Raw genomic sequence first — 13,554 nt, 5'->3', positions numbered from 1 at the left:
ATTTTATTTCTACCTACGTGACTTTACCGAAAGAAACAAAGAGTACAAATGATAGCTCAACGAAGTAGCTTATCATCTGAAAACGTATAGCAGCCAAGTACTCTAAACGCACGTTTCTAAATGTGGAGGCAAAAACCGGAGGACCCAGAGAAAATCCACGCGACCACGGGGAGAACATGCAAACTGTCAGAGTCGAGATCGATCCCACGACCTCCTATATACCAGGCAAGGTGGTTAAGATTTCGCCACCACGGTGCCCTTGGTCAAACAACCCCCATGACCAACGGTGTGGGGAGGTCTTTAGTATTGGATGGTAATTTACAAGGGGCTGTGATTAATGTTTCAATATTACACGTGATGGTAAGAAACAGCTCTGCATGAATAGCCGGATGCTTGGAGCTACACCGAGACAGAGGAAGATGAACACATGGATATAAGCACATACACATTAAATACATAATTTGGGTTGTTAAGAATAGTACGTTTGCTTGGGCAGGGCACTTCACTAGATAAGAGCAGCTGCCGCCGGGAGATGGAGCAATTAAAGAAACGTGCATGCAAAATCTAGATAGATAATTGCATGCTGAGATGGCGAGAGATGACAAACGAATGGGAATGCCTTAATCCAGCAGTGTATAGATCATGTCTAGCATTGCGTTCTTTCAGATGCACTTCTGTGGCCGTCTGGAACGCTCTTTCTTCCGATTTTAGGAAGCCACTATAGCTATGCACTTATAAATCTAGATTGAAGACTACATTTCTTTAGAACTGCTTTTTGTGTTCAGTTTGTTCTCCTTCCCCCGCACCTCCGATGAGCACGGTCCGCTACGTACGCTTAAAAAGAAGCTCAACAAATACATACACACACACACACATAGGACACGATGGTAACTAGCGGCACACATTGGAGTAATGATCTCTCAGCTGCAAGGCATTACCTTTCCGTGGGATTCCGCAGCATCACTATGAGTTTGGCTTCGGGCTGCACCGCGTGGATGAAATCCTGGACCAGAAACGGCGGTTCTCCATTTGATGTGTTTCCAAACGCAGTTTCCCATGCATTGTTATCCCACATTGTAGAAGCACTGGCTTCCCCTGGAATAGCCAAACATCAGCGATTATTTCTGCATTCTTAGTAGTAGCAGGAAATACATCTGGAGATTATCATTTTTAAAAAAACATGCATTTGTGTAGATGAACAAAAAAAATCTCCGGTTGCTTTCGACAAAATATGGAGAGCATCAAAATGCGCAGATCTCGGAGGCAGTTCTGTGATATTCTATTCTGTGGGCTGTTCTCAAACACGAAAGGTTTTATTTGTTCGTGACATGATGCTGATAGCACATTCGAGATAGAATTGGGAATTTTTTTTTACATATATACAGTGAGGGAAAAAAGTCTTTGATCCCCTGCTGATTTTGTACGTTTGCCCACTGACAAAGAAATGATCAGTCTATAATTTTAATGGTAGGTTTATTTGAACAGTGAGGGACAGAATAACAACAACAAAATCCAGAAAAACGCATGTCATAATTGGTATAAATTGATTTGCATTTTAATGACGGAAATAAGTATTTGACCCCCTCTCAATCAGAAAGATTTCTTGCTCCCAGGTGTATTTTATACAGGTAACGAGCTGAGATTAGGAGCATACTCTTAAAGGGAGTGCTCCTAATCTCAGCTTGTTACCTGTATAAAAGACACCTGTCAACAGAAGCAATCAATCAATTAGATTCCAAACTCTCCACCATAGCCAAGACCAAAGCGCTCTCCAAGGATGTCAGGGACAAGATTGTAGACCTACACAAGGCTGGAATGGGCTACAAGACCACTGCCAAGCAGCTTGGTGAGAAGGTGACAACAGTTGGTGCGATTATTCGCAAATGGAAGAAACACAAAAGAACTGTCAATCTCCCTCGGCCTGGGGCTCCATGCAAGATCTCACCTCGTGGAGTTGCAATGATCATGAGAACGGTGAGGAATCAGCCCAGAACTACACGGGAGGATCTTGTCAATGATCTCAAGGCAGCTGGGACCATAGTCACCAAGAAAACAATTGGTAACACACTACGCCGTGAAGGACTGAAATCCTGCAGCGCCCGCAAGGTCTTCCTGCTCAAGAAAGCACATATACATGCCCGTCTGAAGTTTGCCAATGAACATCTGAATGATTCAGAGGACAACTGGGTGAAAGTGTTGTGGTCAGATGAGACCAAAATGGAGCTCTTTGGCATCAACTTAACTCGCCGTGTTTGGAGGAGGAGGAATGCTGCCTATGACCCCAAGAACACCATCCTCACCGTCAAACATGGAGGTGGAAACATTATGCTTTGGGGGTGTTTTTCTGCTAAGGGGACAGGACAACTTCACCACATCAAAGGGACGATGGACGGGGCCATGTACCGTCAAATCTTGGGCGAGAACCTCCTTCCCTCAGCCAGGGCATTGAAAATGGGTCGTGGATGGATATTCCAGCACAACAATGACCCAACACACGCGGCCAAGGCAACAAAGGAGTGGCTCAAGAAGAAGCACATTAAGGTCATGGAGTGGCCTAGCCAGTCTCCAGACCTTAATCCCATAGAAAATCTGTGGAGGGAGCTGAAGGTTCGAGTTGCCAAACGTCAGCCTCGAAACCTTAATGACTTGGAGAAGATCTGCAAAGAGGAGTGGGACAAAATCCCTCCTGAGATGTGTGCAAACCTGGTGGCCAACTACAAGAAACATCTGACCTCTGTGATTGCCAACAAGGGTTTTGGCACCAAGTACTAAGTCATGCTTTGCAGAGGGGTCAAATACTTATTTCCCTCATAAAAATGCAAATCAATTTATAACATTTTTGACATGCGTTTTTCTGGATTTTGTTGTTGTTATTCTGTCTCTCGCTGTTCAAATAAACCTACCATTAAAATTATAGACTGATCATTTCTTTGTAAGTTGGCAAACGTACAAAATCAGCAGGGGATCAAATACTTTTTTTCCCTCACTGTATACGCACACGAATAAAGTAAAAAACAAAATGGTATCCCAATCTTGGAATGTAACTTAGTGCATTGGGAGCTACGGATGTAATGCACCTTACAAATGTAAATTATCAATATTATAATGTAGGTGTCTCGAGAATGTGATCCACATATGTCGCATAGATGTAAAGAATCACTTAGGTTAGAATAAAAATCATATTGGCTTTTTGGTCATAAATAATTCTGTGCGATTGCTATGTTAAAATGACCCTGTAAGGCCCTCTCCATTGCAATGCATTGCAACTATCAGCGTGGCTTTACCATTAATGATTCTGTGGTACGTATAGCCGTTTTCTTCGGTAAAAGTGTCTTTGATTCGGCGCGTTGCATTGTCGAACAGATCCAAGTAATCTTCAAATGTGCACTTGTACTGCATGTTTGGAAGATCGTGCTTATTTACATACCCTGTAAGCAGAACATACGCACGCACACACATCGAATTAACCAAAAAAGACTGCACCGATAAAAGCGACACATTTATGCGATTGAACAAAACCATTACAAGCAAGTTTCGCACATGACGATGCAAACGTACACTTAATAAAGTAAAGGCGTGACACTTCTTATGAATTCATACAATAATGGTTGCTGCCACCACTCCTCCCGTGTTTTATATTAAAGCTCTGCCAGCCTGGGGGTGCAGCCGGAGTGGGAGTCGTGGGTGACACCCCCCAACATTTCTAGATACGGCCAAGAGGGTCCCACAAAATGTGGGACAAAATATTCACCGTGCAGTTATTTTTTAGTCCACATTTTTCTCCCATCAGCAAGGTGATGTAATAGCTGATTATGCTGATGACGAATCCTTTAAATACACAGTAATCACACGGACCAACAGCAGGGTCATTACTGAATCAGTTGCAAGCAGACTTTTTGTATATCGTTATCGTGAGGGTTGGTGTCGGATTGGGGAGGTGTTCATTCAGCTGTCTCTTGTCCACAACAAAGTAGCCATCAAACAAAGACGGTAACTGCATCGCACGCTTTCAGATAGCCTTCTGTGGCTATCTAGAACGCTCTTCCTTCCGATATGATGGAGCCACTGGAGCTATGCACTTTTAAATCTAGATTGAAAATCCATTTCTCTCGAGCTGCTTTCTGTCTTTAGTTTGTTGTCTTTCCCTCGCACCTCCGATTAGCATGGTTGGCTATGTAGGGTGCGAAAGAAGTTCAACACACAAAGTGGGGAGAAGAGCTCTGTGGATCCTATCCGTAATCTAACAACTAACCACCAGGAACCATTCACTCATCGCACAACGCCAACTTACAAAGTTTGGCAGTGCACCTGCTGCCACCCCCCCTCGCTGTATCAACAACTAGGATATGCGATGCGCCCGCAACGTAATGACGTATCGAGGCACAGCAACGCACTCGGAGACAGGAGGGAACGCGAGGAAGACTTTAAAATGACTACATGTCAGAACGTTTTAGATAAAAGTGATTCTCTGGCTCAGGGATACTTGCAGTAGCCGATGCGTAAATGGTAAAGATGCAGCCCTGCTCACCTCTGGCAAAAGGGCCACCACAGAGATAGAGCTCAACAGAGCCTCTGTAGGAGGTAATTGGCCTATTATTCCACCCTGGCCAGATGTCTTTGGCGAGGTAGGAGTATCCATTTTGTTGATTACTAAATTTAATTTAAAACTCGTTTCTTCAGAACTGCTTTTTGTGCTTAATTTGTTTAACGTCCCCTGCACCTCCGACTAGCACTGTTGACTACATACGGTGCAAAAGAAGTTCAAAATACACACAAGCATGCCCACATTTTACCCCAGAGGCGGACAGGATTTAAGAAACTCAACGGTTGTTTCAACTGCTGCAACCAGGACATCAAATCAAATCGAACCAGCGACGCCTGCATTACAAGTCCGGCGCAACCGGCCAATCACACCCTCGACAACTACAACAGGAGGAAAAAAGGAGGCGATTAAAGCACATGCTCACCGTATTGGTTTCTCGACCACCAGTGTGGCTCCTTCCGTATCGCAAACGTCACCTCTGGGTGCATCTTGAGGCGCTCGTAGAGGTCCGTCGTCCCGCATTTGGGCTGCCCGATGATGTAAAAGTAGGGGAGGCAGCGCATCCTGTACAGGTGCTTGCCCTGCTGCAGCAGGTGCCTGTCGAATGTCTGGAAGAGCTGGCGGAAGAATGGTCGCAGGTGAACGGAGAGGACGTAGTAGACGTTGGCGATGTACGGGTTCTTGCCGCCGCCGCCACTGCCCGCGCTCCTATCGTACGGCTGCCACCAGCACGGGTTTTTGAAGTTCAGCAGGAAGTCGTTGGGGGCAGAAGAAAATGTCTGCAGAGGGAAGGTTCAAAATGTTATATGTTTATTTAAAAAAAAACACAAAAAATGTTAAATGGCGCCGAATACAATGGCTCAAATTTAAGCCACCAAAGCTGTAAATCTACAGGTTTGAGTATGATGATGATGATGCTGCTGCTGCTGTTGTTGTTGTTTGGAAAATTACCTTCCTCGCATATCTCAAGAGTTCTTCCTTATTCGGCAGCTTTCGTGCAGTATAAACAATATCCTGAGTATAATTATCAAAGGTCACGACAAAATGAATGTCTTTGAAGTTAATCCGCCGGCTGTTGCCAGTAGCAGGGGCACCCTGTTGTTTATCAGCTGCTAAAGAGCACGGAGGGACGGTTGCGTCGCTGTGGTGTTCGTTGATTACAAAATGTCGATTTTGATTTAGGAGAGAGAAAATGGACAATCCGTTCTTCCCACTGAGAGGGTATGATGCCAACAGAATCCAGATGCACACGAGCGCTGACAACATGAAGCATACTCGTTTTATGCAGAGGTTTCCACGCATCGCGATGCTGTTTCCATTTTGTGACGGACACTGCACATATGATTCCATCAATTCTGCTAGACGGGTAATTGGTTAATGCTCGCATGGGCCTGCGCAGCCACTGTGACACACCAGCAATTAGCATTAAATGTGTACGACATGTGTAAATGCCACTAATACTTTGCGATTGGGAATTGGATTGTCCTCATCAACATTCGTCATCTCGATTCATCCTCGTTACGTTGGTGAAATTCATTGTTGCATGATCTGCAAGACAAAAAACGAGAAGGAATAGGAATGAACAACGTTTTTTTTTTAAAAAAAAGGCAGCATTGCAGACATCTTTATCTGTGAAGTATCTGACACCACAGCAACCAAGTTTACTAATAAGTGCCTCCTTTGAGAAACCCATTAGAGGAAAGTGGCGTTTTAATCTCTGTTCACTATAGTGCTATTAAGTCAACGCTAGAGTTCCATCAGCGTGTCCGCAACATCACAACTTTTTGTAACGTTCACAATTTATTATCGGAAGCACCCATATGACCCATAACGAAATTATTGCAGGAATAGTAATTTATTATATTCATTTAAATCATAATGATTTGTTTTTTTATACAGTGCCGTATCTGCAGCGGGGCGTCTCAAAGCGCTTTACATCACAGGGCACCCCCGGTGGCAGCTCTCCCTGTGAGCGGCACAAGGTGATTCAGAACTCGGCCTGCAAGCAGCGAGGGGCGATGATTGTCATGCATAATCTCCATTGAGTAATTTGCAGGTAATGATTATTACATTTTGCTAAATTTAACTCTGATGCTAGTACATAATCGCCTGATTTTGCCAAAGCATACACTGCGTGTATGATACACATGGCAAAGCAGAGGGGTTGGTGGACCATGCTGGTCAGTGTGGCTAGTGAATGGAAGCGGGAAGCGGGAGTGGGGGCAGTGGAGAACCCAGAATATCACTCGTCGCTGATGTTCACCGTGGCAGAGAACCAAGGCAAGATCAACATGTTTAAAGCGCAGTGTGCTCACCACTGCACTCCAGCCAAGGTATTGATATTGTCATATGAGGGTGTAATATGTTATTAGGAGATGGTGATTTGCATGCATAGACTACTACAGTGGTTTGTTTGATGTCCTTTAACGCGTTATTACAAACCGAGGACACTCATGGCAGGGAAGAGCCAACTCCCACTGTGCACAATTTAATTAAAAGTGAACAACGGTCATTCCAAGTTTACTTGTGGTGCAAGGATATGTAAAAATGATCGTGACCTGTAAAATTATATTTGTAGTTTGATTAACACTTTTCTTTTCAAATTAGGCCAAGGCTGTATTTTTCTGACCTACTGACCAACGCAAGTATAAGTCATAATTTTTAAACACCACCCAATGTACAGGCAGACATAAGCAACTTGCAAATGGCAGATTATTAACAATTCAAGGCAGCTAGGCTCTGCAATATTTAATACTCTTGGACCATTACGAATTAACATTTTATATGGAAATATTGGAAAAAATAGATTTAAAATATTCCAGGGTGAAGCAAAATCATATGTGGTTTAATTGAAATTCTCACATTAAAGAAATATGTGCTAAAATAAAAAAAAGAATATACATATCGCAAAAATTAACTGATTTCAGTTGTCCATACACAAAAATAACATTGTGTCACTTTATAATCACATCATTCTAAAACAGAGATTTGACACCCTCTCTCTCTCTCATGCGCACGTGTGTGCATGCATCTGTGTGCACAGCGGCAATGCGCGGCGTGCGTATTGCAACGCTCTAGGCAAACAATACCCTGAGAAAACATCGACGCAATATTTCCGTACATTATGTTTCTAATAAACGCACGCCGTGGACACGCAGCAGCTCACCGAGTGCATACCTCCCTTGACAAATCAACCATAAAGTGACCTCATAACGTTGCCAAGCACCTGCCTTCAATAATCCCGACTGGAGCAGGGCCTCACCGAAGTCAGCCTTTTTATCGGCAGCCAGTGGAGGTGGCTCCCAGACCCGGGGTTCCCTTGACCACATCCGCAATGCCCTCGCTGGTTTTTTTTATCGCACACAGCCTCTTGGCTCAGAGAGGCGGCCGGCTGCTACCAGTGAGAGGTGGGGAGGTTCGAGACGTAAGAGCTAGTAGGAAAGGGGAAGTGTCCCTCATGCCTGGACAGCCAAAGGGTGGTGGGTGGTGGGGAATGCAGAAGGTCAAGGGGGTCAGATATGCATCACAACAGTGACAAGAATTTTAATAAACAGAGCCAATCTGCTGCAGGAGAAAAAAATAGTTACGAATGTTTTTAAAGCCACAACCATGATGATAATGTCATTTGCAGTTTGAAAATAGGAATTCTAACGTTGTTAATTACGAATGCATTAAAGCAGGATTTTCCATAATGCACCATTGATTTTTGGTGGCACATATTAACAAAAAATCTCATGAATTTTGCTCATTTGGAAATGTATGGTTTATATTAAATTTGCTTAAAATCAAATGAAATGCATAAACTACACCGTGACCTGGCAGGAAGGTACAGCTGCACCCTTTATTAAACAGCTCCACAGTAAATTACATACATCAATAGACATTGTAAGCCAAGCGAGCTGTACCACGTTATGATCCCATTCTTTGAATATGTATTAACATGGATACAATTACTCACATTACCACCCGTTTTCATTTCAAAGAAAATTATACGTTCCAGAAAAATAGATATATATGTGAATCCATCGCTGCCCACAAATACATGCTATCCAGTGCTATAAAAAAGCAATTTCTGTACTAATGGTTAAACTTAACCCAATAAATGCATATTTGATTAAATTGCATAAGTAGACATAATATATGGTGGTGCGTTGTTATAGTGCCAATTATCTATGTTCTATCTATGTATAGCCCTTCATCAATCCATTACTGGATGAAGGCCACCCCATGCCATTATAGTCAGGGAGGTTAATTGAAGGCCAACCTTGATTTTTTTTTTAATACATCACCACGTCGGTCAGTGCAAGTTGGTGAAAGGAGAGCCCAGGACCGGTTGAGATATCACTCACCACTGATGTTAGCCGTGTCCAGGATTCAAACTCGGATCACCAATCTAACGGCGCAATGTGACAATCACTGCGTCACTATTTCCGACATGCAGCTCCAAAATAAGAGGCCAAAAGGATAAATAATACACCAGTGCTTCTTATTGCACCAATTTCCAAACAAGCAGTGCATACGGAGTAATCAGTATAATATCTAATTGTGTGAATTGTAACATTTCATATTCTACCTTTCAGAAGTTGTCTGTGTGCAGTTCTCATCGATTCATACATTCTGCCCATCGCCGCTCGGTATTAATGCACACGTGCCAAGAGTCAGCGCGTTGTAATCACGGTTAATCCTCACGCTCTTCTGGTGAATTTGGTAATGCTGACCCCATTCCACTGCCACGAATATCAAGGGGCAGCCATCCAAAACCAACATCCTCCTCTGCAGCCTGAGAGAACAAATGTGGGGCCATACCCCGCAGCATGTGCATTCAAAGGGAGGGTGTCTCCATCACGGCCACCCACACAACACAGCGCAACATTTGAAATCCAAACAAAGACCCAGGATGGCATGCCCACAAAGGTGCATGCTGTAACGAGCACAAATGGTATTGTCTTCTACAACACGTTTTCACTACACATCGACCCACACAATGGATCTAAAATTAGAAGTAAATAAACGAAAAAAACACGTGATAAAACAACATTGTATTTCCTGCATCGTCTATTACAGTGCATTTTAAGTATGCTTGCGCATCACCGTGTACGCAACTGTGTCATAAGTTGGTAGAAAAGATTTAAGCGTAGCTTGAAATAAACACATTCCTTGTGAGCAAGTCCGTGTGTTTACATACGAAGTAATGTGCTTGTATCAGAAGTTGTCATGTAATGTAATGTAAGCGTGTGTTGCTTATATCTATACTGTGTTTCTACAAAGTGTCCTTACATCCAGCGTCGGCAATATCATTGGCTGCATTTTAAAATGTATAGAAAACAAATGGGACAACTCCACCAGTGAATTTTTAACGACCAAGTTCATGTTCATATTTTGAATACAGAATTACAAGATGCTACTTTGTGGTAGCTTGGTGTGATACGAAGAAGAGTGAACAGGTGTTTGGAGGCTATAGCTAGAGAAATTTCGTTTTTTTTTTATAAATGACGATGAAAAGGATAGTGTCATATGTGAGACATCACATCCTCCGAGGGTCAGTTGGGAGACATGACAAAAATTATTCTGCAGCAAAAAAAATGCAAGGGAGGAATGAGAAGGGAAGGGATCATCCTGTGGGACAATGCAGGCAATGATATGGGATTTATCACGAGACAGAAGATCACAGAGGCAGAGGTCATCTGTCACTGGGCATCAAGCCGCAGGTATAAGGCTGCTACGAAACGTATTTTTTAGCACAAAAAAACAGAATGACACAGCATCATTCATGTTTGGCGTTTAATGCAATTCTTGTTGAATAATTGTGCTCTATTAGAAGCACGCGGAGTTAGTAGTCAGAACACAAATTTAATTAAGCCATTAAGAAAAAATAACCACGGTACTACCAGTCCCATTAAAAGCGTCGCTATTTTCCACGACGATGTTTTTTTCACTCTCTCTCTTCTCTCTGGCTGTTTGTTTGGCTCTTGGGAACACTTACCATTGCAATCAACCTGTCAAAGGTCTGAAATGCAATTCACGGCGCTTCTCTCGAAACAAAAAAAATCCCAGTCGAACAAAATAAAAGGGGAATGTATGTACCTGTGGATTTTTTTTCTTCTGCCCCCCCAATCTCCCAACGACCCTGTGCCACACAACTAGCGCGGCGTTGCGCGTGAGCGCATTCCACTACTGACTTTAGAACCCTTAATCAATTTGGGATCGCAGAGCTTGAGCGATTACAAGAGCGTAGTGTGGGACAAACCCAATATACCTACCCGCCGACTCCATCATCTGCATGGAACGGCGTATAAAAAAGCGCACGAAGCTTTGCGAGAAGCTGTAAATCGTTTTGCGGGCGAAAGTCACGCGAGGCTTGCAACAACAATGCAATCTTAATCCGTCACGGCGGCGACCGCAAGACTCACGAAATTGCAAACAGAGTGATGATTAAAAGACGACGGGGAGATTGAGACTCGTGTTGGGAGAGGTCACTCTTCTGTTCTGCCTTTGTAACGTCAATGCGTTTTCTTGTTGTGTTTTTTTTCTGTTCGTCTCTTGCTTTTAGTGTTTTTTCTTCTCCCAGCCCAACACAGCAAGAGTTGCACAATTTTAGAATTTTAAAAAGCTTTCGTGTTTGGTGCATGCGTGTGTGTTTGTGTGTCTTTGCGTGTGCGTGCTCACAGTGATGCGGTTAAAAGGGAACTGCGTGTTTGTGCGCGTGTGCTCTGGGTCTGGGTACAAGGCGGCTATCTCCCTGTAGCCTTTGATCATACATTATTTAGAGCAACCGGCCTCGTGCTGACAATATCCATTTGCTTTATTTTACTATCTCCGTATCATTTCTCATGGCCGTGGAAAATTCAAGGAAGAATAAGGGAGCATCTTGCCCCCAAAGTCAATTGCGCACGTCATTTATTATTGGGTTGGCTTGGGGGGGGGGGCAGGAGCCCCCACTGAGCTGACGATATTCGAGAAGGCGACAGGTCAACCCTTCTTACGCGGACGCCGCTAATTGATTTAAGCGATTGATAATCAGCGCCGAATGCCCGAGACATGACTCAAACGCTGGCACACAAACACACACAAAGGTAAAGATCCCCCCGTATAGCCTTGATAGACCTTTGAGACAAGCGCTGCTGTTATCGAGCACATATGAAAGCCGACACAGCGCACGAGGGGGTGAGTGACCAACACCACGCCTGGCCGCCTTTGTCTCCCCAGTGGTGATGTTTACAGACCGCACCAGGTACTCATTTGAGGACCGGTTCAGACAATCGTCGCCGGTGCTGGCCGTGAACGGGAATCGAACCCGGTGCGAGGTTGGGTTCGTCGCGCGGCGCGCTAACCGTTGCGCCACCGCTCCCCGCGCGCGCGTACACTCGTGCAAAAGAAATGCAAGGAGGAAATTGTGTCTCATGCTGTGAGGAAGTGAAAGGTCACGGTCTTGACTGACTGCGTGGCCCTCCTCCCCCCCCCCCCCCCCCCCCCATGAGCAAGAACAAGTTGTCTCGACGTTGTTATCGAGACAGTCGCGTGATTGAATCTCCTATTACTATCAGCAAAGTGGTGACAAGCGGGTTGCAAGGTGAGTGATTTCACGCCATCCGTGTGTGATCTCCCGACGCAGTAACGGCGTGCGGCACCGCGCACTCCCACGTTGGAATAAGATGAAGCGAAATAACTAAACGAGCGTGCCGCGTTCACGTCACACAATGTTTCCGCGACACTGCGTTGCCAGCCGCCAGAGGCACAGCTGGCACAAACTCAACGCATTCCGCGGTAACACTGTGGCCCTTAAAGAAAACAAGCATATACGTGACATAGGCAACGTTTCAGGCAGTTGCCCTTCTCGATCTGTTTGCCACGAGGAAGGGCCATTGCTCGAAACGTCGCCTGAAATCTACGTACAGTTTTTTTTTTCGCGGGGGAGGGCGCAGTTTCGGGCAATGGATCTTCACCTATCTGCTGTGAAGTAGGGTCATTACCCGAAACGTCGTTTTTTTTATTTTAGGTCAGCGTTACTGACGAATGTGATGAGTTTATGTCTTTACCATCGCCGTACGTATTGGGCCGTAACCCGAGATTGCAACAAGCCTCCGAGTTTAAGAATCAGTCTGTCGTTCTTGAAAGCTGCTTAACGCTTTACTTATTGACTAAAACACAATTGTACAAACAACGCTTCGCGATGTATTTTTGTAGTTGTCCTGTGCTCAACAAAACGCCTGTCTGCACGTAACGCAACGGCATGCGATTACCGACGAAGAAGAACGAACATTGGCCAAGAAAACTAAATCGCATCACACGCGGTCGCGGGTTTTTTTTTCCCTGCCGCTGTCGTGATCTGTTACACATATCGTTAAAGGCTAGGGTGGTCAACCCCCAGTCACACGTGCTTCAAAATACACACACAGCAATAAAAGTTCGAGTTCTCATGCATAACCCACGATGTTCATTCAACACGTGTAATGATGGGTGCGCGCTCTCGAACTAAGTACCTTGCGTACGATACGCCGAAACTACTGCGAATATCAGTCCGCAAATATACAAGCGATTACGATAGCGATGATGAGTTGATGATGATGATGATGGTGGTGGTGGTGGTGGACTCACTCAAGCGGGTATAATCCGTGGATGTGCCAGGGGTCCGATGCCAGGGAGGAGTAGGACGGTATAGCAGCAGCAGCAGCGGCAGCGAGGATGTAGACTATAGATTCAATGAAGCACGCGCGACCACGCGCGCTATGCGGGCGCGTGCGCACAATGCGTGGTGGCTCCCTCCGAGCGCACAGAGGGGAAGGGACGGGAGAGATGGAGGAAGGGAGGGAGAGAGGGAGAGGGGGGAGACACGGGCGGAGAAGAGGGAGGGGAAGCACAGGAGGAGCAAAAATACAGGATCACACGAGAGAGAGCGCGCGTGTGTGTGTGTGTGTGAGAGCGCCTGGGTGGCTTGGGCTGCAGCCAGCCAGGAGGAGTGGCACTCGAGCTACACGACACGTCGTGACTGCAAAATATATCGCGCGGCACAG

At 45.0% G+C, this 13,554-nt stretch overlaps 1 protein-coding gene across 5 annotated transcripts in view; it reads right to left on the bottom strand.

Moving 5' to 3' along the window:
- The window catches only part of CHST15 (carbohydrate sulfotransferase 15), a 24,453-nt gene extending 10,899 nt beyond the window's left edge, over positions 1-13,554 (bottom strand). The window contains exons 1-7 of one of the 5 annotated variants that reach the window (XM_076065884.1): positions 13,139-13,554; positions 9,117-9,323; positions 7,806-8,004; positions 6,005-6,091; positions 4,968-5,322; positions 3,285-3,428; positions 939-1,095 (exon numbers count right to left, since the gene is read on the bottom strand). In XM_076065884.1, coding sequence (XP_075921999.1) covers positions 939-1,095; positions 3,285-3,428; positions 4,968-5,322; positions 6,005-6,046 — 698 coding nt within the window. In that variant the 5' untranslated portion in view covers positions 6,047-6,091; positions 7,806-8,004; positions 9,117-9,323; positions 13,139-13,554. Of the gene's footprint in view, positions 1-938; positions 1,096-3,284; positions 3,429-4,967; positions 5,323-5,494; positions 6,092-7,805; positions 8,005-9,116; positions 9,324-13,138 lie in introns of those variants that run through there. The other 4 variants (XM_076065885.1, XM_032950581.2, XM_076065883.1 and 1 more) reach the window with 4 other exon arrangements.

The sequence above is a fragment of the Petromyzon marinus genome, chromosome 9 (genome assembly GCF_048934315.1).
Source record: "Petromyzon marinus isolate PM22_M1 ecotype Great Lakes invasive population chromosome 9, UKy_Petmar_22M1.pri1.0, whole genome shotgun sequence".
Taxonomy (NCBI): domain Eukaryota; kingdom Metazoa; phylum Chordata; class Hyperoartia; order Petromyzontiformes; family Petromyzontidae; genus Petromyzon; species Petromyzon marinus.
This window is presented reverse-complemented; position numbering and strand designations above follow the sequence as displayed.